The following is a 26622-nucleotide window of genomic DNA, read 5'->3' as shown; positions in this document are numbered from 1 at the left end:
ACCGCATAGGTGACAATTTCCCTCTCTCGCGATGTTTATGTTTATTCACTACATGCACTGAAGACTAGCTACATCGAAATAAACCATGAAACCTAGCGAATTTGCACTTTGCGACGTCGTTGCGGCGATGTCGCGATGGCGAAAGCGATGCATGATGCATGTCGAGAGAATAGTGGTGAAGAAAGGTGTACGACACACATCTACGCACATAGTTTTTCTGCTTTCTATACCATTCGTGTCATGGTGGTATATAAATACTCAATGTGGGAGATTAGCTTACAATGGGGGCACGTAACTACTGGTCGAAGAATATGGAAGCCCAAATGTCAGATCTTTTAAGAAGCTCAAGGATGCCTTTGATTATCATGGCCTGTTCCATTATAAAGATTGTGTGTTTTAAATACTTATTGGCCGGCATTGTATGTATAGGTCGCGATTTATTGTTTGCTTAGCGAAAAGAAAGTGGCTCTCACTGGCATTACATTTTCTCTCAAAATTCCGCGTCATATAAACGCGATAATTCGTTGTGGCACATGCCCAGTTGACCATGAATGGGGCAACGTAAATATAAGAAATATGAAGAAATCGAAGAGGTCACTCTGTATCATGCGCTATTTCATTATTACATTAAACAGGCCTAAGAGCCGACGTACACGGTTTGTTTCATGAATGATTAAGTTTGTTTGATTGCCTAGAACAGAGGGACACTCACTGACTGTACGCTTCGTCAGTAAACATTCAATGCTATATAAGTGGCCTATTTGTCTAGAAACTTGTACTTACACGAAATTGCCCGGGGCGGGGGATGGGGGTGATGAAGGGGAGGAGGAGAAAACTACTGCTCTTCAAAACCTGTACATGTAATGTAGCCTCATAGGTACACCGACCTCTTAAGACAAAAGCGGGAGATCTTGAACAGCTTCATTGAATTCCTAATTCTGTTGTGAATTATTGCGCCGCTGGGTACTGTTGCGTTTCGCCTGCGACACGCGGTTTTCCAGGCGCGACTGCGGCGGGGCGGCAGACATTTTGGCCCGTTCGGCGTCGCCGCAACGCTCCCCGCCAGGCGTTTCCAGGCGTTTCCAGGCATGTTCCGATGCCACGTGTCTTCATGTGCGTGTGTGAGTGTATGTGCCATTGTGCCCGAACCAGGCGATGCGACAGCAGGGGTCACCCTCTCCTTCCAGTCATTGTGCCCGAACCAGGCGGTGCGACAGCAGGGGTCACCCTCTCCTTCCAGTCTTTGTGCCCGACCGGCGGCAGTGTGCGTCACCTTAGCCCATTGTACAATCACGTGCTCGTCTATTGAGGGGTTCCTTCTTGCCCTCAACTGCGAGAGTATAAAAACAGCTGCCCCCGGACGCCAAAAGGAGGGCTCCGATTTCTTCTGTTGAGTAAAGTGCTCTCCCGTCTCTCTACTTCGGTCAACCTGACCGCCAACTCTTTGCGATGTTAAAATAAACAAGTTGTTTTGTTGTTACCAGTCGACTCATGCTTTGCCGGGACCTTCGGATGCTTCCAGTTGTACCCCAGGCCGCCAGGCCAACGCTACCCTTGGGGCTTGCGACCCAGGTACAACCACGGGCGTCAGCGCCGAGTTCCCAACAACCGATGCCATCGGTGGGATCCAAACAGTACGCTACTATTATTGGCCAATTTTCTTGAAAGGTTATGCGGTACCATGGCACGATGGCATAGAATCCCCAAACATATTTAGGTAGCTGTCGTACTTCTTTATGCGCGCGCCTGTCATCATCATTCTTCTCAAACCCCCTACATGGTCTTGATCGTCGTGCCATCGATACGTCGGCGCCGCACAGTGTGCATCAGACTGATCTTGTATATGCATTAAGGCATGCTTTGTGAGCGGTGCAGCACATAAACACAGACATTGTATCAGATGAAAGTTGTGTAATGCATAAGCAAAGCTTGTAGGATGTCACACATTGCTTGATATCAATGTTAACGAAATTCTACGCGTCGGATTTGCTTGCACAGCAGTTATTTACCCGCTTCTCTAAAGCTTCGCATTACACAACTTGATCTGATCTGACGTTGATTTGACCTTTCTCTCTTTTTTTTGTTGTTATTGTTGTTACAGCGATAGCTGCTATTGGCTCACTTTCATAGTCGTTTTCATTTCCGCCGGTGTCCGTCGCAAAAGTTTCGAAGTGCGTTGCATGTTTACGCGAAAATTCATAAAAAAATGCAACGCACGGAGTGGATTCAAATTCCGGTTCCACGACTAACGGTTAGAAGTGTTTCCTCTTAGCCGCTCTGCCGATGCTACCGAAGCGATGATTACTGCGGCTGGAGAGCGCGCTCACGCCTGTAGTCGTTATGATAGGCTGACGCCACTCTCTATGTCTTACCTATGAGCCAGCGCAGAGGTGAAATAACTTGAAGTCAGTGGCACAACGTGAAAACTAGGATGGGAAAGAGGCGGCAGGTATAGCCTCCAGCCATGTTATTATATTGTAACAATTTCAGCACCGAGGAACACTACCTACAGAACGTGACATTTCCATCTTTTGCTCGAGGAGAGACTGCTGTGCGTGCACCTGCGAATGTTGACTCCGATCGATGCCACACGAGACTGTTATATCGGGCCTGATTCTGGCGATGCTATAGCAGAAAATATTAAGAAATGCCTTATGTCAAGCTTTGCAGCTGAGGCATAAAGCAGCACCGAGATGAAAGGATTTAAACGAAGGCAAGGATAAAAAGCGAAAGGCGCAATAGGAAAGAGAAGAAAAAATCAGTGCCTCTTCATTTGTTTACCACAGGGGAGCACCACCCTCAAGTTAAGACGACGTGGACAAGGATATACATTGAAGGAGGGCTTTTTTTTTTTCTTCTGGAAAGCAGATTCGCTCGCACATGTTCTTGAATGTTTACTCGAAACGATACAAAACGAAATAGTACAAGATGTACTGCGTACAATATTGTGCCACCTACGGTGTCTCTGATTCGTATCTCTGCCTAACTCCAGTCCTTCCTTTTATTTTATTATGTTGATGTATACCTCCATTATGATGTGTTTGATACACGGTTCCTAGTTCGTTTCTGACCACGTGGAAAATCACAACAGTTTTTATATACAGAAACGGCCATTTGCCACAGAGGTGTTGGATTTAACTTTTTCGGAGAAGTTCGAGGCTACTTACCAAACTCCGAGGTGCGCAGTCACCTGACCAACGGAGCTATGACTCCGTAGCCATTGGTACAGCGCTTACGTTATCTCTCATCGAAGCTGCTTTAATCTTGCTTCCATTTGATATGAATAACAGACATGGAAAACCCGGCAGGCGACTTTCGCTCTCAACAGCAGACAACAAATTTCAACACTTACTTTTCATGATCTGGTGCGTAGGTGTTAGAATGGCAATAAAAAAGAATCGCACTTTCCAGGCATATAAGCTCGAGGTTCACGATAATGTAGCGACAGCAAGCATGACTAAATAAATTTATTTTTCCAAACACAGAAGCCCGTGTCGCGCAAATCTCATGTAACAATAAATAATGAACAAGGCATCATTTTTCCCGTGTGAACATGGGCGAAAGATCACAAAGCTAAAGTCTCCATATGAGAACAAGTGACACTTCATATTTACACGCACAACAGAATACATTGCTATACGTACCACCAGTTTCGTTTCTTTTTTCATAATTTACATCAAACCCATGTTTTTGAAAGATCTCTTGTGGCAGAGAAACTTGTTATGCCTCTACACATGCATTTCGGAACGAGCTAGAAACTACCTGCATAAGAAATTGTAAAATTCAGCTGGGTAAGTAAAGTGATTTAATATTGTTTATAATTATCTACGTAAGACACATGTTGCAATTGAGAAATAAAAACTGAGCGGTAGTGATGTCATGCTTCCATAGCCGAAGTTACATAACTACCACCACTTTCCACGTGCACGGATCGGAAGTGTGCAACGGCATACATTGATGTCCTAGTTAAGAGTTTCCGAAAAGCGTACATCAATTAGTTCGAGACGACGCCTACTCGAACGACAGTATATATATTAGCGGAGGTTGAGAACGGATATCTCGGATGCTGAGCAAGTCTTCAAATTCCTTCCAAGCAACTTTAATGCTTCTCAGTTTAGATTTCGTAAGGTGAACATGCGTCTTGAAGTACATAATTAAAAATTTAATTAGTCAATTTTTTAGTAGCCTACGGACAAGTAATACCCGGGTCATCAGGTAATCGATTTGAATAGATTGAATTGCGCGACATCTCCATGAGAGGGATTTTCGAGAAAATGTTTACGAAGGGTTGGCGGTGATGTCATCTCACATTACCTTTTCGTCGGTGTTGATGTCTGCCATGAGGGCCGTTTACCAAATGATGATGGTGGCAGTAGACGCAAACGCTTCGTTGCTGTAACTTTCATGGGAAAATCACTGTAAAGAGATACATTTTGTAAAGATGCTCATGCATTCCTTTTTTTTTCACTGTAATCTTGCTATGGTCAGGTTGAATATATCTGTACTCCGTATTTATCTCCATTTTTTTTTCTTGCATGGCCATATACATCGATGTGTGTCAATGTAATTATGACCACGTTCTAATTTTGTTCTTTTTGTACACTGCACTACCGTGTATCGTCATGTAAAAAAGATTCAGTTCTTTTATTGAAGCCACAGCCACTTTTAGGAAAAACATATTTGATTTGATTTGAGGTAAAAGAGCATTCCTACTATAGATATACTATATACTTCTTTTTTGTGTGTGTGCGAAGTTCGCGTAGCTGCATTGATACGGCTTCACCGTTACCGAGCAAGCTGGCGCCAGTGTTCCGTTTCCAGAATACTACATTCTGAACAAAACAGGAAGCAATACACTCAAACGTAGTACGAAACTACACGCAACGCGACATGTTACCTTCATGCAAAGTGCATTCTAGCAAGGGTTTTAGCCGTAAGACCCGTGTACGAAGGTCGTTCTTGTTCGTGCATTTAGTGCATGGGTATCTTTCGAAGAAATAGTGCTATATGATATGGGCCATGGTAAATGTTCAAATTACATGGCGCCTGCAACAATTATTCGCAGGGATTGAGTCGTTCGATTCCAAGCAGAATTAAACGACTCGAGCTCAGAGCGTGAAGTATTCTAACAGCTCTAGGTACTCTTATTTTTGTTTCACAGCCGTTTACGTCTCTCTCTCTCTCTCTCTCTCTCTCTCTTTCTCTCTTAGGTTCCTAAGTGAAGCTTAGCTCTTTATGTCTTAATTACAATTGGAGGAGACAGAGTTATACAGGCACGAAAATATTTTTTACAGGTCTGAGGATTAACGCCGCGAACGTAACTGTGAACTACGACGTGTGCCTGTGTTGTAGTTAGTCTGTTCTTTATACAACATTTCATTACACATTGATTTTTACAAGAATATATGCAGCACACCTAGTCAACATTCTACGTTCTACATTAGGGTGCTCTGGCGGCTCTGAGGCCAAGAGTGCCAAACGAAGGTTCTCAACAATTCATCCTGCTGTTAATGCGCCTAGGATACAAGCTGCGCTATACTTGTTGTCCTACTCCACCGTGATTTACATTTTATGGTGTGCTCATAAACAGGCTATCAAAATAGGTACAGTGGTTTAATACTGTTTAGAGTTTACTGCTGTTTTGTGCCTTGGCAATCAAGGCCCTGGCTTTAAGACAGGCACTAGGTTTTCGTCACGAGTTTGCAACAGGCCTATCGTCGGTGCTCTTTCAAACTACACTCACGTCCTACAGACTTCGACCACTCTGTTATCAGGAGTAAAAGCGTGGTATAGCAGCCATAGATCAAGATAACTGCAGTACTAAGACGGCTTGTAATGACTTCCAAAGTTATTTTTGTGTGCGTGTGCGCGCGTGTGTGTGCGTGTGTGCGTATGTGGCCAAGAGGAAATTGAGAAGCGCAATGTTGTTTTTTGCGACGTCGAGGTAGCGTTATTTCATAAGACGCGGGTTATTACATATAACAGAGCGCCAGCTACCATTGATTTCTTTTTTTTTAGCAACCTGCGTGTTGAATATAGAAGGCTTGGCGTTTTCCATTACGCACGACGAAACTGGGAGCTGGTTCGCCTCAAGGGCTTAGCTGCAACTGACTGCATGCGTAAGGCGCTTTGGGCCCTCGAAGCAACGTACAGATTGCAATAAATCTCTAGCGGAAGGCCTGTGCGTGTTTCTAGTTTGTTTAAGATTTGTGACGTTGTCTTCTGCCGAGCAGCATTGTGTTAATGCCGAGTTCAAGGCATAGCTGTTTTTACCATCAAAGAAAACTTTACCAGGCTTCTGAAAATAGAACGGTCATACTTAGTGTTGGCAATTATATTTCTGATTCTACTTCTTGGGCACATATTGATTGGCTCAGTTACAGCAACTAAGAATACAATTTTCGCCCCGAACTGATCAAGAATTACGCAGTTTTCTTTCACCGAACAAGCTATAGTGAACTGTAAGTGCAGTTTTGGTTTTGGCGCTTAAGAGCGAGCGTACCAAAGTACATATTGCTAATTGCGCTGCTTTTTCGCGTAAAGGGAAGCGACACTCATAATTTGCCAGCTGCAATTAAGCGAGATAATCCCGCGTTCGAGCACTATACATGCCTCGCTCAGTGTTTCTCCTCAATTTGTCTCTGTCTCTCGCAACTCTCGCACATTTCCGGAACGGGTGGTGGCACTTTTGCCGTCAGAGGTCGCCGTCGACGGCGAGACTGCCCCGCCGACCACGGACCACGGTACGTCACCGTGACCGTCCGCTTCGATTTCGAAGGGCACGTCAGACGGCGCCAAAGACCGCATACGTGAGCGTCGCACCACGTGACTCCCGCACCGCCGTTGAAGGCCAGATAGACGTAAGGGTTGACGGCGCTGTTCAACGCCGATATCACGCCGAAAACCGCGACCAAGTTTGGCCCGAGCTGAACGTTTTCCGCGAACGCCAGCAGCATCTCCTGCACCATGTACGGAAGGTTCGTCACCAGAAACGCTACGAATATCACCACAGCCATCTTGAGCGTCCGCAGGCGCGCCTTCGGCATTGTGCTTCTGGCGCCGTCTACAACGCAGCAGCCGCCGTCAAACGCACCGCCGACCAGCGCTTCGGGCGGCCGCGGAGAGGACGAAGCTGAGCCTATCTTCCACATGCGCAGCAGGATGCTCGTGTAGAGCACCACAAGCGCCACTAACGGCAGAATGAACACGAACGCGAAGACAAACGCCATGTAGGCTTGTCGGGCCGCAGTCGAGTCGTGGTAGATGTAGAAGAACGAGGCACAGAAGTACTTGTCCCGGACCACGACGAGCCGAAACACGAACAGGTTAGGCACGGACGGAACGAGAGACAGCAGCCAGCAGGCCGCCGCCACCGAGCGCGGCTTGGGCGCCGGAGCCAGAGGGTTGCAGATGGCAAAATGGCGGTCCACAGCGATGCCTACCAACATGTACGTGGACGAGACGAGCGCGTACGTCTGCAGCACCTTGAACACACGGCAGGGGGCGTCGCCGGCGATCCACACGCGGCCCATAATTTCCCACAATAGCTGCGAGTTCATGGTGATCAGCGTGACGAGTAGGTCGGCCAGGGCAAGATTCAGGAACAGCACCTGCGCCTTGAGCAGCCGGTGGCGCCGTGACGTCAGGAGCCTGTAGCAGACCAAGAGGTTACCCACGAGCGACAGGACCAGCATGACGCCGATAAGGCTGATTCGAAGCGTACTGGCGTATCGCGGACCGAGCACGACGTCTTCGACGGAGACGGCTCCCAGCGACATCGTCTCGTTCTCCGCGCTGGAGATAAACACGAGGTCAGAGGGCATGCTTGAACTGACGCCGTTCTCGAGCCAGCGTTTGCTTCTTTACCCATCGCCCTTGAGGCTGTCCAGGAAACAGGCCAAGGGCACGCAGCTTGAGTCGATCGGAACTTTCGGTTTCCCGATCGTGTGATGGAAGTAATTAAATTTTGTTTGAATGTCACCAAAAAATTCACACCAGCGTATTTCCAGCTGTTCTTCCACTTTTGTTCGGCAGCACTCTTGCTGCGCACGGGCTAAATGTTCAAGCCACAGGGATCTATCGCATCTCTTGTCATACTCAACAAATCCAGGTATCCTTGGGCTTTATGGTAGTCATTGTGATGGAGAGGTCCTGGCTGTAGCGACTGCCGTCTGAAAAAAGACAAGATTGTTTTTATTCGTATGAGGTGGGGGGTGCAAAATAAATCAATGTGACTCTACTACTTGTGTGCATGTGTTTGAATTTGCGGGGTGTGTATGTGGACTTCACCCACTTTGGAAGCATTCAGTTGTAACAGAAAACGGTGACCGACCTCAGTGGCTATAGCATTCAATGGCTATAACGTTCTCAGCGGTTATAGGCATAGCGATTATATTATCCTAGTGACTATAGGTACAATTGCTGTGCCTTAGCGCGAGGTCGCAGGTTTGACTCTCAGCCGTGGGATCCTTATTCTATGACATAGGAATGGCGCACACAAATGGGATGGTGCACCGTGCCTCGGGCTTATGTTGAAAAACCTAAGATTGTAAAAATTGACACGCCACCCTATACACAACCGTGTTTTCGTAGCCCTAGTGTTTGACCGTGACGTTAAAACCAATCATGCTACATGAGCGAGCGTGAGGCGACTGTCGAATAGCTTGTGTGTATCTGGCCCCGCAACGACAACGAGCGCCTTTTACTCTGCACCTCGTTTATCACCTGTATTCAATGTCTTTACCCACAACAGGAAGGTTATTTGGCCGTGAACCCTTTCGGGAGCATAGCCTCCATGGGTCGCAAGTTCCTGAAGTCGACAGAACTCAGTGACTGACTGTAGCCTCAATGGGCACCTCCGGATGAATGCGTTGCCAGTGTTCTCGGTACCCTATATATCTCTTCTCATCCCTCAACGTCCTTCGCATTGTGTAGGGTAACAAAACACAAGCGTGTGTTGTTGTGCTCTCGGCATTTCCTTCCATTATGCTTCAATCTTGAAAGCCTTCACTCATATTAAATCAAATTGAAGAACTTACTCTGCCACGTCAGTGACCTTCGTTCAAAAGTCGTCATTAAAAGCGCATGGCGTGGAATGGACACTCTATTTCTGGACGCATAGCAAGACATGCTCCACTGCGGTGGAGAGGCAAAGGATCAAGCAAGTATAAAGTTTTAAACTAAATTATAAACATTAATAAACCGATAGAATTTCGCTATTGAGACGTCAGATTAACAAAAATAATGCGAACGAGAACAGGCTAAAGGAACGATGCATATGAGGTCTATGAATTTAGCATTGCAATATACTATGTTAGGAGTTCAATATTTTTCGCTCACAAAGATTTTCGATAATCGCCTTTAGCAGATCGCACAATTCTAATTCTATAGTTGCATTATTTGAGTAGGTGGACACTGATTATACGATAAATAGAAAAGCATAACCATCCAATAATAAAATCACCCTAAATAAGTTTCGACTAAATCATTTTCGCCGCATTTTGAAATCCCCGTCGTCCAGGTTGTGGCAAACTACACTGTTGTGCCACTTTCTTCTATAGCGAATCTTTCTACATAAATCTTTTCGCATTCATTTAATAAAAGAAAAAGACCTTTGTCAGCTCAATCTATTATTCAAATTTCGGCGGAAATCTGGCAGTTTCAGAAATGCTAACTGTTCTTTCGAACAAAATTTTTCTTTGTAAACCAATATATGGAGCCGATGCGGCTCCTCCTCGTCAGATTCTTCATAAGTTTCAGTTGGTGTTTCACAGATTTCATTGGGTAGCCATTTTGCACCTTGTCGGAACAGATGACCTCTTTTGGTGAACTGAAACTGCGCTAGGGATGAGACACCGAGTGTAGAAGAAGACATGACGAACCCAGACTTACGGTTTATGGAACAGACTTAGGTTTATGGAAATCACACAATGCTGCCTCTTCGAACCATGCGCGTGCCCAAGCCAGATCACAACCGCGTGACCATGGAACACTCCCTCGCCGAGCCGCTATCTACCCCCAAAAAATCAAGATCTTCCTTGAAAAGATTCACTGACCGTTCTTGACGCACCTATCTGGGCCATGTCTTGCTATCAAAGAAGCTTCCAAGATTTCACGTGCCCTTTGGTCCTTTACGCCCTGACACCTCTGTTTTATCAAACATTGGCTTGCACTTCTTAACACATGACCTATGATGAATTGGCAGGCGCTTTCCGCTGCCATCTTTTAATGAGTGCTCCATTAAACGATTGTTGATACATCTTCTGGTTTTCCCCACATAGAACATTCCGCAGGTCAGCGGAAACTGGTAAATCACTTCTGTTCTGCATGGTACATACGTGCGTTTCTGTTTTGTGGCACATCTATTACTCTTAGGTTTATCAACGTTGCAAAGGGCGCATAATCGAGACAAATTGCAGGGCGCTGAAAAAAATCATATCAACACCGAATTTTCCGGCCACCCTCTTCACCCCGTGAGAAACTTTATGGACATATGGCATTGCCTCAAACTTTCGCCTCTCTCTCTTTTTTCCTAACTCAACCGCTGGGTCATATGTTGAAGGCATATGGCCTTCAACAGCGACTCAGCTATGGCCCGGAGTAGGGCCTGCGGGAAACCTGTATTACGGAGACGTTTAACCTGTGAGGAGAAACTAGCTCGGACCATATGGTGACATGACTTGGTAAGAGATCGCCCCAAGCATGACACTGCAATACCCGTTTTGACCACCTTTCTGTGACATGAATCGAACGGCATAAGTGCCGTATTTGAACGAGGCGAGTATACACACAACATAGGTGGTCCTGGTCTAATGAAAGAACATCCTTATGCCTAAAAACTGCAAAGAAGTACTCCTTTGCAGGTTTTAGACATGAGGCTATCCTCAGCAAGATTCACTGTCACTCAGTTATCTCATAGTGCAGAAAATCGGCTCAATCCTCTTCCCACCACACCGTGCGCATATTTGCACGTACGCGTTATAGCGCACGCAAACAAATGCACACTTTCACGCGGGCACAAGGCTAATTCAGTGAGTAGGGGTCTTCGTAGGTATCCTTCGGTTCTATATGCGCCGCAGTGGCCAGTAATGGGAGGAATATCCGACAAGGAGAGCCACGAAGGATCGTTAGCAGCCGCACTCCATTATCGTAGCCTCAGTGCTTTCGCAAGAACTGATTTATTAAGCACCGCTCCAGTACTCGCCAGCTCGGACTCATTAGGGAGCGGTATGTGCGTTCGCGCGAAAGAAGGGAAAGGGGGGGAGGTGCAGGGAGGTATCTGCTAAGCGCAGGGCAAATGCAGAAAGAAGGATAAGTGCGGAAGGAATAACTGTGGAGGGATGGTACCGGGGCCGTTTCTACACAGTGGCGCTAACTAACAGCGGCATTGTGTGTACCGGCGCTCGTGTGAATGTGGGTCGGACACATCAGAAGATTTCACTCTTTAACCATAAGCGCTTTTCTGTGCAAAATTTTAAGCCTGGAGCAAGGTTAAAGGTACGCGCTTTAAATGTAAATAAAAAATAAAGCAATGGTGTTTACTTTTCTCCTAACGCCACTGTATGTGCAGTCGGCCACAAAACTTTACGTAACACGAAATCTGAGAAAAAGCTGAATATCTGCGCAACCTCACAACGCAGCGTAGTATTCGCAATTACAGCCTCTACCAGCATATGTGAACAAAATTCTCATGTTCGGTTTCACTGACTACTGTTAGAGGCTGCTCGGAAATAGAACGTCTTCTGAGATCCCGTGGTCTGTAAACTTTTGTGGTTGACTGTACAGGGATAAGTGGCGCGTTACGGGAGAGGCTGGAAGCAGACCCTTCTCGCCTGCTAGAGCGGTTTCTGTCTTCATTGTCTTCATCTGTACTCGAGTTATGAGCTAAAATTTACGGCACTGTTCAAGTGAAAAACGCTGTCCATTTGCCGATAGAGAAAGGAAGAAAGTGTAGTTGAAACGCTACGAAATTGCTACATATTCACAGCTACAAGCACGGTAGCACACGACATGCAGTCATTGTCCGTCAATAATAATTCACTTAGCGCCCATCACTACTTACAGGCATGTAGCACTGCACCGTCGCAGTGAAAAGCGCCGAACAAGTGAATAAAACGACAACAAAAAAAAAGGGGGGGGGGCAGTAAGAAAAAAAAGGAGACAATAACTGTCGCTGTAGCACTTCATTGAAGGAGGTCTCGTTCTTGTTTTCAAGACTGTAAACCATCCGATGGCGTTCTTAATTAGTAGGAATATTGAATGCTACTGCAAGGCTACATTCAACAAGACTACATGCACCAATGTAACAAGGCTGAATTCTTTCCTGTGTGCAAGCCTGCTGGGGTCGCGCAGTAGCTAAAGCCTTTCGTGTGGAGTATGAGCTAACGTGTTCTATTTATGCCACAGCAGCTGCATTTCGGTAGATGGCACAGCGAAAAATATGTTCTAGTAATTACGCCGTTCCGCTGGTAGTTAAATCAGCCTACATAATCGTACATGGTAGAAATAACGGGACCCAACCACTGTGCTGTCCCTGGTATGTATCCATGACACACTTTTTGGAGGGGAAACCGTATTCGTTGTTACCATCGGCATGTACTAAAAAGCTGAAGCGAATACTGGTCCTGCTTTCAGTATGTTTGTTAATGCCGTAAAGCTTAGCATAATATTTCACCATGTGTATGGATGGTTAACTAGATGGAGCGTGAATGTGTTCTGCGCTTAGTTGCTGACATATTTTTAATTTATTCGCAAGTGGCGTTTTTTTATCATATGCAGTAAATTTAACCTTAGTTACCGGGATTTGAAAACGGAGAGCTTGTTAGAATTCGTGATTAACTAATGAATTACCTGCATACTAATGAACTACCCTGTGGGGCTGACTTGTAAGAATGGGTGCAGCAGCACGACGTTATAGAGGTGAAGCTAAAACACTTATGTTGCATGTTTACTGTGAATAATGTCAATCGACCACCGTTACCATGCACCATCCGAATCACACAAATCAGTTTTGGCTGCACTGTTGTCGAGCTTTATCTGTATCAACGTCAATTATTTTTCTTCTTTTTGGTGTGTCCCTCACTAGGTCAAAATACGCTATCAATGTCTAAAAAGCTTCAAACCTCAAGTTATTTCCCCTCTCTAATCAGACCAAGTAAATGTGATTTGCAGTATGTTTATTTCGAATAGATATATATTGCAATTTTCGAAATTCAGCCGGTGACCTTTAATGTCATTTTTCCTTGGAACCTATTCTGAGGATAATGCGAGCTTCGCGATATGCGTCCCCAATGTTTGCAACAAAATACATTGGTGTTATAGTAACTTTCGAGCTCCGATGCATAAAAATGTGTCTTGTTAAAGAAAGTAAGTGGACCAACAGTGCATTTTAAGGCATTTTTAGTGCGCTTATCTCGAAAACGTTGCTAGTTTACGAATTCATATCATGTGCATGTGCCTATTGAAATCGCTGGATTCAATTCGTGTATTTCAATGTGTGCGCTAGCGTCATTAGTTGAAAAGTTAGTGAAATTTGTTAATGAGTCAATTAAATATATTGATTTCCAGGGTAAGTAATGTACACTTCTTTAAGCATTCCAGCTCAATGCGCAGATTTGTACTGGATGCCACCAGAGATTTCTAAAAAACATCTGTTAACGTTATAATAGGACACTTAGTACATACTCGTGCGCTGGTTTATTCCCGCAAGCCACTACAAGATGGCACTAGCCCTTGTCCGAAAAACTTGCTGGCAACTGTAAACGTGTTCATAGCCGGCTACCACTAGTTGCATTTATTTGCATAGAAGTCTGAGCGCAGTTCGACGGATTCCGTAAGTACCCATAAGCCTACCTCGCCTAAGGCCCGCAAACGATAATAATTCATAAAAGAAACAGTGGGCCTGACAGAAGCAAATACGACAACATTTTACTGCGGTGCCATTTCAATACTTTTCTGCAAATATACTTCCCATGGCGAGAAGTGATGGTGAACAAGTTGCTCTAATTTTTCTTGATGTGCGAGTGCGCTTCCGGCATCACTGGGTTTAACAAGCGCAGACAAGCAAAAGTATATAACATAAGTTTTTACAGAATACGGAGATACGAAAAAAAGCAAGAAAAAAGAGGGCCTCGAAAGGGGCTCTGCAAGAATACACACAGCCCATGTCACGAGCACTCAGGTCCGAGTATTCATATGATATCCTTGGCCTGTAATTTCGTTAATGAGTCAAAACATTTTGGACTGATGGAACAAACGAAACTCCAAGACGTTAAGAAAAAATGCAGATCCAACGTACATGTTGGAATATACGTGAAGTGAAGCTTTAGTTAAGCAGTTAATTTACGAGGCGATGCGTATGATGTCATTTGCATTTATGCCCCGCAACGTGTAATCCCACGAAATGTTTAGATTCATCCATTTCTAAGATCACAACTTTAATGTCACGCAAACTCCACATAACTCCGCAGAGTGTGATGTCATCACACCATTGGTCACAGATGCTAGAGGGTCCATAAAACAGGCGCCAGGTATTCGTCACCTGTGATGACGTCGGATGCTCGACGCCTGCTTTGGATGGGACCTGGAACGCGGGCGATCAGATATCAGAATTTAGGAGAGGCTGGACTGAAGCCAGGCCTACCTAAAAACTACGACCGTTGAGAGATGGACAACAAGTTTGGGAAGACACTATTGCAGTTCTTGCACGACACCGAGTTCGAAGCGTTTATTTAAGGCGTCTTTAATTCTGGATCCCTTGCGGTAAGTCCTCCCTCTTGCTCCTCCCCCCCCCATCTAAAAAAAGGAAAAAAAGACGTATACGCAGTGATTACGCATAGACGAAGGTGATGGATGATCTTTGCTGAGGGAAGTTATTGCGTTCGAGTGGCCTATTAGAGAGATTATAGATCTCATGGACGTTGCCCACGTCCGCTATTTATTTGTTTTGCTTTTCGTGCAGTTGTTTTAGCGCTCGGTCCCCTTTTGCTTCCATCTTTCATTTCTCTTTGCCCTTCCCTCAGTACAGGGTAGCAGACCAGAATCTCTTCCAGGTGACCTCCTTGCCTTTTTCACCCGGTTTGTCTCTTTTCCTCTCTCTCTCTGTTTCCTGAGTGGAGAATGGTGATGACAGGTGCATGCACGAAGAAGTACATTTATCAAGCAACATTTAGGATTTCTATACGTCTTGTGTCGCCGTAGGAAATGCTCATTCTGGAGGAGTAGCCAAGAACGGGCACACCCCCAATAGCGCATACCGAGTGGCTAACTCAAAGAAAATAAAGGAAGGAATACAATACGTGAAACATAATTCAGCCTTTCATTAACAGATTGGTGCGCTTTAGAGATGCCTGTGAGCCGAAGTTTATGTTTTATATAGGAATTGTTTTTATTTTTTCTCATGCCGAACCTATGTGCGCGTTCTTGGTCAACGTACACGGCTCACATCAGCTCGTTCAATGGGGCTCTCGTTCGGCGCACATATAACATTTGGAAATATATCTATCCACAAATATATCCGCCTAGATCGCAACGGACGACACAGCATCCAGCAGACAGGTAATCACGCCAAACCTGGGAAAGTAGGCAAAGAAAGCTTCGATTTAACGCTCTTCGTTCATAGAGAATTAATATTGCATGTTTTTGTTTCGTCACGTACGCATGGGAGAGTACTGTCATGTTAGTACTGAGCTATCTTCATTAAAAGCGGGTCTTCAGCCTTGAATTAATTAATGTTTTACTAAGTGAAAGCTGCGCAGCATTCATGGATAAGCATAGTACGTGCTCTCGCAATACCTTCTTCGTTTTCATTATATCCGTGAAAGCGCCTTAACTCGTCAGTCGTTACCCCGGTCTTGTTGGCTGAGCAAGGAGTCTGAACCAATGAAAGCAGCATGTGCTTAGAAACTGGAGCACATTTTTCTTCCTTTAAGTCAGTGGCTTAGTAACAGTCTTTATCTATTTTATTTTATCCTTGCTGAGCTCCACGCAAATAGAATTTCGCAATAACTAGGCAGTAGCCTAAGTCCTTCTAATCTTATTCCCCATTGTAATAACTTACCCAATTTTCCAGCGCTGAAAAACCAAACTTTACTCGTCGTCGGCTTAAATATTTTACCTAGAAAACTAAGGCGACGTTCAGAAAAAGAGTTTAAGCAACGAACATGCTTACTATTTTAATCGGGACCTCCACTGCTATTTCGCTTTGGTTTCCCACCACTAACTTGAGGAGACTTTTCAGACACTACAGACATTGTCACGGACGCAAAGCAGCAAATTCCGGAAACGTTCACCGTGCGTTTGGTGGCGTCTATATTCTCTGGTGAACAAGTTCCACAATCACCGGAAAGGAAACAAAGACTAATAAAGGTATAGCTAATCGAACGCGTTTCTAGATAAAAACACAAGTCACATACACAGGTGACACATAAACAACCTCATATAGGGTTACAAGCATGGGGACCAGAAACACTCTTCGACGCTTAAAATGACAGGAAAAGTAATCGCATCACTGGTGTGGTCGAGGTCACGGGCGTCACATTCCAGTGTGGAAGACAAATATTTTGGGCACGTAGCTGAGCAAAGACGCGACGCTGGATGGTTTTTCAACACGGCTTAGAAAGACAAGCCGCGGGCGAGGCCAAGCGTGATGGCCCCTACAGTAATGATAACAACAATAAAGTAAAGAAAAGGACCCAGTGGTATAACCATGAAGCGAAGCGCGCGAAGAAGCGACGGGTGATTCATAAAGGAAAGTTACAAAAGCTTGGCACCCATGTAATCCCACAATATATTAAACAAAAATTTTAACTAGCTCGAAACTTACGAGACGGAAAGAAAGACATGGACAACAAGAGTGCATGTTATCCAATTCTTTCTTTCCGACTAATGCATTTCCCACTAGTTTAACCTTTTTAATTGTGTATCCAACCAGCTCAAACATGTACCTTTTTCAGTGTACAAGTATTTTTGGCACGCGCCGTAGACGTGATAAATAAATGAAGTGAAAGAGAACAACGTTTTCTAAACATTTCCTTTACAATACGTTCCTCCCCCCTATTCCCCCCCCCCCTGCCTTTAGGCTGGCTGGCCGCCTTCTCTATTGGATACATTCGTGCTGAAAAAGGTTTGAAGCTGCAGGCTGCTTACGAAAGCATAAAAAGACGAACTCACACCACAAGCGCTAACTTGCAACCAAGCTTTATCGGAAAACCTATCGAACCAATAGCTCCGCAACCACGGTTTCTCGGTGAACCTTGTTGCGATACAGAGAAATACATCTGCATCAACCTATAGCGTGCGCGAATTAAACGGCTCTCCTACAGCTATAAAGCGCCAAACAATTTCAGAGCTCCTTTGTCGCGTGGTTTCGTGGGAGTGGGAGTAAATGGCAATGCACGGTGGACGAATCCCTCGAAACCGCTCGCACTTCAATTGATGCGCAAATTGACTCATATTGCCATAGCATATGCGATTACGAGTGCACACCTACAACAAGTATAAGATCATTTCTGCAAAACTTATTTTGGCTATTTGTTTAATTACCAATAAAGGCGAGAGGGCTGTTCACCGTCTCAGTGCATGGCATGCTAATGGAAGATGTTGATTTAGAGCTCTGCAAATAGTCGCACGTATCCACTCCGATGGATTGGCCAAGAAAGGAAATACGCAAGCCAACACCCGCGTAGCAGTTGGCCTTCACTTCTTCTTCTTCCATATTCCTTCCATGAAAAGTTAATAAACGACATCAAGCGTTTCCTTCATTGCAGCATCCTGTGCATATCAATAACCCTAGTCATATTTGGTTGGCGCAACAGGCATGACGGCTATCTTTAGTTATAATACGAAAAAGAATAACGTGAGGACAAGATTCAATAGGAACCTTTAGACAAGCAGAGTGCATCGGGAAACTATGGAGATTTAGTAGCTTCGCATCGGAGCCGACAAGATTGAGGGCTTTGACACAGCTGGTTCAGCAGCTCTGGTCAAATGCAGTCGCTTCAAGTAGACAGGGCTCGGTGGCGCCGTCTGGGCCGTCAAGCTAAACTTTCGGCCGCGCATAAATTTACGGGCAGCGAGAGTACCCAAATCGATTGTCGTTCGATCTTGAGCGCCTTGACGAAGTCTGTGTCTCTTCATTTTCACAAATGAATAAACAAAAAGTTTGACTGTCTTCATGAGAACTGCTGAGAATGAATTCGTGGGAATGACTCGCCTGAGAACTTGGGATAGCAAACCAAAAGTCCTTCTCACTGACAAATTTACTTTTCGTCTCAAAAAGTGTAGGGTGCGATGAAAACTGAATATTAAGGTGCACAAGAGCACTATCATTCTGTGCGCATTATTTTATAGAACAAGCGCACGATTGAAAAGAACAACAGCCCGTACGAGTAGATATGTAGGCACATTGTAGCCGCTCATACGAGCAGGCGACGGCTGATTGTGATAGCCAGTGTACTTTTTAGCGAGGGCGCACCCTCCAATGGCAAAATGATTCCCGACCGGAATTAATTTCTTCCGGCCTGTCAAGACCGGAAGCACCATAAAAAATACGCCCACGCAGTGATCTATTTCCGGCAGTCAAAAGCTTTGAGTATTAGACCTGTGTATCCCGTATCGCAAACAAGTTCTTAGTGGTATACGTGTTGGCCAAGATCCCAACTAAACTCGTCTTTAGCCTTTCTTTTATTACGCTATGTGCCTCGTCGGAGAGCTGCCGCACAATTTCCGGCTGCCCGGATCTTTCTTTTTCTTTTTTTCGTAGCCTAGTAACGGTAAAATGTAATCTGATAAGCTGCCTGTACTCCAAGTGGCACTCCAATTCATTCTTCAGGAGCCACGTGTGCGCTTCATCGTCGGACCATGCGCTGCCCATCTCGTTAACAGCCTGTATCGAAGACCAGGAGGCGCCACCGTCCAGCGGTATACACAAGAGGCACGTAATGTACTTTGCCAACGGGCATACGGGCCCATCGTGGTTCCGGTGGAAATGATAGCACCGACTAATCCGTCCATTCTGCCCGAGGCTTCGACATACACGCGTTTAGATTACACCCTATGTGCCGCGCTAGAGATACTGGACAGACGGCCACTGTCAGTACCAAACATATTAGGGCAGTGATCACAACGGACATCAGCACTACCGGCAGCCAGCGCGCGTGCCCGCTTTCCTCGGTCTGCGGGCCCGCGAGATAGAGTGTGACAGTGATGTGCGCTCCCGAATTGTGATGTGTGCTCCCGTCCTCCTATACTGGTCTATCTTCTGTTCTTGCCAGACCTCTTTTTCTTCCTCCCGAGCAAGGTATCAGACCAAATTACATTTCTGGTTAAACACTCTGCCTTTCTTTCTTTATTGAAGTAGCTCTCTCTCTCTATCTCGTTAATAGGCTTCTACGGTGTGCCAAACACGTCCTGTATTTCTATTTCTTATTGACTTGAGTAGTAGTGGAAGCGGAAAAAGTTTTAGTAGTTGCATTAATATTCTCAAACGTTGGCAGATGCGTAAGAGAAAGAATAGCTGTGACGGAGGTTAACCAAAACAACACGCGGTTTGTTACGCTGCACTGAGATAGAGAAAACAGAGCCAAGAAAGGGGTAAACCCTGCAAGAGAGAATGAAATGGGTTAGTGAAGGCCCGTTCCCGCACAGTGAACCACTACGTAAAGTCGTATAACTAAACTTAAATAAACGCGTTCACACTTGAAGAGACGTTCTGCACGTAACTAAACGGCGCAAGCACAACATTTGGAAACTGACGCATCAAGTTGACGCAATCTTCACTCCTCATTTGTCTCTCGGAACACTGACCGAACAACCTATGTCACAACATGCAAATATACGGGATCTCATTTTACTACGTCTAAAAAATCTCGGTGGATATTTTGCTCTAGCTTACATAAAAGCGTTGAAAATTGAGTATCACGCGTTAACTAACAACAGCTGGTACGAAGTTATTGCACTATCTATTACCGACACCATGTGGCTTATCGCGGATGGCAATGTGATTTATGATGTCAGGCTTACGTTCAAACAAAACGAAAGGTTACAAAAAGCCGACTCAAGTTTCTGTACGCGACGCGTACTACCCTTGCGTCTACCTTCTGCTGTAGTTATTTTCGCATTTATTATTATTATAGTCGCACAAGTCCTCGTAGACTTAGACAGGCCCGTTTCTTTGTTTTGTTTTTGGATGTGTGTCAATAAATATTATTATTATTATTATTATTATTATTATTATTATTATTATTATTATTATTATTATTATTATTATTATTATTATTATTATTATTATTATTATTATTATTATTATTATTATTATTATTATTATTATTAGCAGTCGGCGGCGATTCAACGACCGGACATTAACGCAAATATTTTACAGGCTCGCACGTGTTATCATCCGAGAACATTCTACTGCTGGATTGGACCTTCATCCGGTTTTCAAGCCATCACCACTTCACAAACGTCATCGCAGAAGGCTTTTGCAAAATCACACCAGCCTCTGGAAACCCTGGAAGAAACGCCTACTTAAACAGCCTGCAGCACGGGACGCTCTGCAGTCGGCGGCGATTCAACGACCAGACATTAATGCAAATATTATACAGGTACTGTACTTACCTTGTGAATCTAACTAAGGGTGTTGGCCGCCGACTGCAGAGTGTATCTTGTTGAGCGTTATTATGGACAATTGTATTGCTTGTAACAAACTACTACCCGATGATGGTCGTTTCATTACTTGTTCGGAGTGCGGGAACCCATATCATTTGGGTCAACATTGCTCAGGTGTAGCTCAAAATACTTTCGCAGCGAAGAGTCAAAGTAAGCGTGAATCATGGGTGTGCAAAACGTGTCGCGCGGTAAAGCAACGAGGGGGGGCGGGCTCACAATCTGCGAGTACGACTCTACCAGAAGAAGACACTTCAGAAGCCACATTACTGTCAGAGCTGGCAGGTATTAAGCAAACTTTGACCTCTTTGCTGACTTTACATGGAAAAGTAGATTCTCTGCTCCTCCTGAAAGCAGAATTCACAAACTTGAGCATAACAATGAAAGACCTAGAAGAAACAGTCTCCTTTCTGTCTAAACAATACGACATGGTGTTAGCACAGCTTTCTTCGGGAAGCTGCGCGTGAAGCACAAATTACTGACATGAAAACGCAACTGGAAACACAGGTGGAACAGCTACACCAGCTGCAGCAGGATCTAAATGAGAGCGAACAGTATGGCAGAAAAGTAAATATGGAAATTGAAGGGCTACCTGTCAAACACGAGGAAAACCTAAAAGAAGTCTTATCGAACATAGCCAGCAAACTGGAGCTATCAGATTTCTGTAGCTCTGATATCGAGGCGGTGCAACCAAACAAACATAAGGCGAACCCAACAGTACTAGTACGTTTTTCTTCCGTGACCGCAAGGAATGCGTGGTTTGATGCGCGGGGCAAGCTAAGACGCTTGCATCAAATTGGGCAACTGCCGAGGCTTTTCATCAATGATAATCTGACAAGAATGAACCGAAATCTGTTCTGGCGAGCTAGAACTACAGCAAAAGAAAAGAACTACAAATTTGCGTGGGTCAAGGGCGGAAGTATTTTCGTGAAGAAGAATGAAGATGCACCGCTGATTCGAATTAAGAGTCTAGCCGATATTCTTAAAATTTCATAAGCAACATGGCAACGAATTTTTCCTCTGTCTCAAATTTCAAAGAGTTCAAAGATATATTTGCTACCAGCCGTGAACACGGTTTCACAGTAATTAGTATTAATATCAGAAGTCTACAAAAATATTGGGAGGAATTTAGACAGGTAGCGGAATCAGTCGCAGATGTAGTAGATGCATTTATAATAGTGGAAACAAATGTACCAGAGGACTGCACTAACATTTACAATTTAAAGGGTTACAAAGCCCATTTCATGTCACGACAGAAACGACGAGGAGGGGGTTCAGCAGTGTTTGTTAAGATAAGATATGACACTGTGGTTACAGACATTTCTTTAAACTACGCCGAAAGTTTGACAGTAAAAATTACACTTCCGAACACAGAATTATTGTTGATAGCTATTTATCGGCCACCTAATAACAGTGTCACACGGTTCTTGCGTGAACTTGAAGAAATTTTAGAAGGCCACAAAGCAGCAGATCAGATTTGTTTGGCGGGTGACCTAAACATTAATATATTGAACATCAGTTCGACTACTGTGTCGGATTACCTCTCCATCTTATCAACCTATGGCTTACAAGTGACTATAAATCAACCTACAAGAGAAGAACTTTTACAAAATAGACTAGTATCCTCCTGTCTAGACCTTATAGCAATAAGAGCACCGAATTATTCTTTAGAGGCATGTATCATAATGCAAAAGATAGCGGATCACTATTTTGTCGCATGTCGTCTTAAGGCACTCTTACCCCTGCCCGTAAAGGACAAATCAGAAGAAAAACATGACAGTAATCAATTAAAAGTGCAGATTTTAAACAAGAGAACATTTGATCATTTGATCGCACAGTTTGACTGGGCGGAAATGATTAAGGATTGTAATTATGCTAAAGTTTATGAAAAATTTTGTGAGCAACTAAAAAAATTTGAGCTTTCTAGTATGTACACAATAACTAAAAAACAAAGGAAAAGTTACCCCTGGTTCACAGCCGACATAATGAGAGCTATTTCCAACAGAGACTGGTTGTGGAAAAGGAGCAGGCGTGCGCCGAAAAATCAAGATTTGAAAACTGAATATAAGATTGCGAGGAATAGGGTCGTTGCTCTCTTGAGATTAGCAAAACGGCGGTATTTCGTAGACAGATTTAATCAAGCACACAAAAATTCTGCAAAAACTTGGGCTTTAATAAATACGCTCCGAGGCAGAACTGCGGCACCTGCGAATTTCTTGGAATCTTTTTCAGAGAAGCCAGATGTAGTTGTAAATAATTTCAATAATTTTTTCACGCGTTTTTCTAACACTGCGCAGTCGCAGAGACACACTTGCTCACTCAAACATACTGTTCAAGCATCTGCTTTTTTGCCCACGTTGTCGAAGGAAGATCTGAGGCGAATAATTTTTAGTTTCCGACCTAATAAACAACCGGGTATAGATGGGTTGGCTGTGGCCACACTAAGAAGAAATTTTGATACATTAGCAGACATACTGCTTTTTATGATTAATGGTTTTATAAGCACCGCATCAATTCCGGAGACATTAAAAACGGCGATTGTTAAGCCACTGTATAAAGCAGGAAAAAAAGATGAAGTTGAAAACTATAGACCTATTTCTGTTTTGCCTATACTCGCTCAAATACTGGAAAAGTTTCTGTTTGATTGCATGACTTCCTTCTTAAAGAAATTTTCACTCCTAACACCAAGACAGTTTGGATTTGTTGCTGAGCGAGGTACTATTACACTGTTAGAAGAATTCACAAATGAATTATATTCTGCTCTAGATAAGAACCTGTATAGTTGTGCTTTGTTTTTAGATTTAGCAAAAGCGTTCGAAACTGTAAATCACGATATTTTATTGGAAAAGTTGTTTCGTTTGGGTTTTAGGGGACCCTTTCTTGATATTATTTGCAATTATTTACAGGATAGATCACAGGTGGTCATGGTCAGTAAAGAAATTTTTAGCGCTAGAAAATATATTACAGCTGGTGTTCCACAGGGATCCGTGTTGTCCCCTCTTTTATTCAATTTATTTATGAACGACTTTCCCACGATAATTACAAAAGCCACTGTGTACCAATATGCAGATGATACAGTTCTACTCACTCTTCATATGCATTATGAAGAAGCAATTAGCGCCCTACAAATGCAGTCCATAAGGCTATGCAATGGTTTGAAGAAAACTGTGTTTATATCAATGCTAAGAAAAGCAAAATCATGTGCTTTCGTAGTCCAATAAAAACTCAAAAAATGAACTTGCCAATATTTCTGCATTATGAACATTTTATTTCATGTAAATGTACTGCTATAGAATATGTGGAGACATTCAAATACCTGGGTATAACGTTCAACAGCGGCATGTCTTGGCAACATCACATGGCGTTTTTGTGTGGGAAACTACGTAGTGTTGCATATTTACTTTTCAACATAAAAGGTTTAGTACCTCTACCAGTCAAGAAAATGATAGTGCATGCACTAGCGTACAGTGTGCTGAGGTATGGGATAACGATCTTCGCCTTTTGTACAGAGCACTGGAAAAATCGGATTCATAAACTACTAAAAAATATATTAAGAAATGTGGCTTATGGTACTACACTTAACGGCAATAATATTTTTCAGGAATTAGGATTTTGCACATTGGAGGATTTATTTACCAGAACTGTTATTATGCGGCATAATTGGAGCGATGAATTCAAAGAGGCATACGATACACCTCGTCTGTTAAGAAATAAAAAACGTTTTAAGGTACCCTATTCCACTACTAAGTATGGTGAAGCGAGAAGAAGTGTATACATCCCAAAAATATTTAACGAATTGGCCGATGAATTCTTCTTGGCAACTTCGAAAGAACAGTTGAAGAAATTATTGATGAAACGTTGAAATTTAGTCCTGATCTTTACTTAAATTGTTGATGTGTTTCTCTTTATTTACTATGTCATTGTCTGTTAACGGGTAATACTACCAAACATTTTTCTCAAAGTTGAAAAAAAACGTGTTATTATGTATATGTCTACCTTTTCACTTTTTATGTAAATATATAACCACATCGCTGTACCGACTCTGCCGGGCCTAGTCGCACAAGTCCTCGTAGACTTAGACAGGCCCGTTTCTTTGTTTTGTTTGTGGATGTGTGTCAATAAATATTATTATTATTATTATTATTATTATTATTATTATTATTATTATTATTATTATTATTATTATTATTATTATTATTATTATTATTATTATTATTATTATTATTATTATTGGAGTAGTGTTCTGTCAGAGGAAGTGAAACTAAGCCTCTTCCGTTGAGATATGAGCACCGCTGCCCGCAGCTCCTCGTAGTTATTCTAAATCCCAAGGGCCATCAGGTGATCAGTAGAGGTTCCCTTTGGTAGGCCGAGAGCCGCTTTGTACGACGTTCTGATCGGCCCCTCGCTTAAGCTCCCGGCCTTTGGAGGTGTCTGTTCGGTGTAACCCCAGCCGGTGTGAGTGGCATTGAGGTCCTCAAGAAGCAGTAGTCGATCCTGGAGGTTGGAGTGACACTTGGCATACCGAACGAGTGCCTCGAAATCGGCCCTCCTTTCTTTAGGTGGGCTACACACGTTCGTGACTATGGTTATTGCTTTGCTGTGCTTCTGCGGTAGTATAGTTACAATTTGGTGGTTGATGCTCACATTACTTACCCTCACCTGCAGACACAACAAATCGGATGTTATTTTTCTTCACTAATTAACACATGGAAAAATACGCTGCTCGCACTTGCTTCCTAATGTGCACTTTTACATTCCGCAGTAAGGCACAAAGAAACAGCGCGCCTTTCAGCCTTCAGATTTTTGTAACTCTCTATCTAGAGTCAAGGCGGCGTGTAACGCCTATTCAGAGTGCCTGGATATCTCCATGCCTAATTTTAATATTTTCCTGAAAGGAGCTGCAGAGGAATTTCAATAACTGAACAAGAACTCTCATATATGTCGTGTGTTCCGTCATTCTGTAATCCTTTTTCCTGTTTGTCCCCTTTTGCTTTGTAATCGTTTTCTGTACACATGTTAAATCTGTATCGCGAAATTATTATTCTTTTTTTATGCATTCGCGTGTGTGTATCTGTGTGTGAGCTTGCATTGTTCTTGCTTTACATTGTTTTCCTGAGTGTGCCAGCACCTAGACCTTCGAGGTTGCTCTTGGGCACCTTAATAAACACCTCTGATAATTATTATTGCTGTTATTATTATTATTATTATTATTATTATTATTATTATTATTATTATTATTATTATTATTATTATTGTTATTATTATTATTATTATTATTATTATTATTATTATTATTATTATTATTATTAATGTCTAGCAAAGTTGTACTTAATATCACCAACAAGCCGTCTAGCGAAGTGTCTGTCAACCCGTTTTGCGTCTATCTTCTGTGAGAACTTACCTGATCTATTCACCTTTAGTTTAGCGCTGTCGTCTTCATTCAGGGATAATGGTTTCTTATCGATTATACAAAAGCCCTTTTACGTAAAGTTTTATACTGTGAATTTTTATACTGTGAAAGTTTTATACTTTATTTAATTTTTTGTTCATGATGGACCGAGCGACTTAAGAAATAGTTATTTATGTATATAATCGTCTCAGCTGATCTCCTCTACTTTTTGTCGTTCGGAGATTTCAATTTCTTTAGCATTTCCATTTCAGTTTATGATCTCTGCTTTCTTCTTTGGACCATTGCTTTTTAGGGACTTTCGTCACTTGAAAAATAGCAGCCGTGTTTATTTTGTGACATTTCGACCGTATTCGCGGACAGTCCTCGCTGCGGCAAGCAGGCCGTTATTGCAGAATCAACAACTTGTCTAGTAGCGACGATCGCGCATAAAATATATCACCCCTTGAGGGAGCTAGGATCTTTTATTTTCTTTTAGATAACTGCCTTGTATATGCGTTTCGATGGGTCCTACCGAATTGCTGCTCAATATGCGTCAGCTGTGACTCTTCGTC

At 43.4% G+C, this 26622-nt stretch overlaps 1 protein-coding gene across 1 annotated transcript in view; it reads right to left on the bottom strand.

The window, feature by feature from the left end:
• Nucleotides 1-3452: 3452 nt before the first annotated feature.
• Nucleotides 3453-26622, bottom strand: part of LOC142571834 (oxytocin receptor-like) — a 59649-nt gene continuing 36479 nt past the window's right edge. The window contains exon 2 of the mRNA XM_075680477.1: nt 3453-8171. Coding sequence (XP_075536592.1) covers nt 6618-7823 — 1206 coding nt within the window. The 5' untranslated portion in view covers nt 7824-8171 and the 3' untranslated portion in view covers nt 3453-6617. The remainder of the gene's footprint in view (nt 8172-26622) is intronic.

The sequence above is a fragment of the Dermacentor variabilis genome, chromosome 2 (genome assembly GCF_050947875.1).
Source record: "Dermacentor variabilis isolate Ectoservices chromosome 2, ASM5094787v1, whole genome shotgun sequence".
NCBI classification, from domain to species: Eukaryota; Metazoa; Arthropoda; class Arachnida; order Ixodida; family Ixodidae; genus Dermacentor; species Dermacentor variabilis.
Note: the sequence above shows the minus strand (reverse complement) of the source record. Positions and strands in the feature narration are given on the sequence as shown.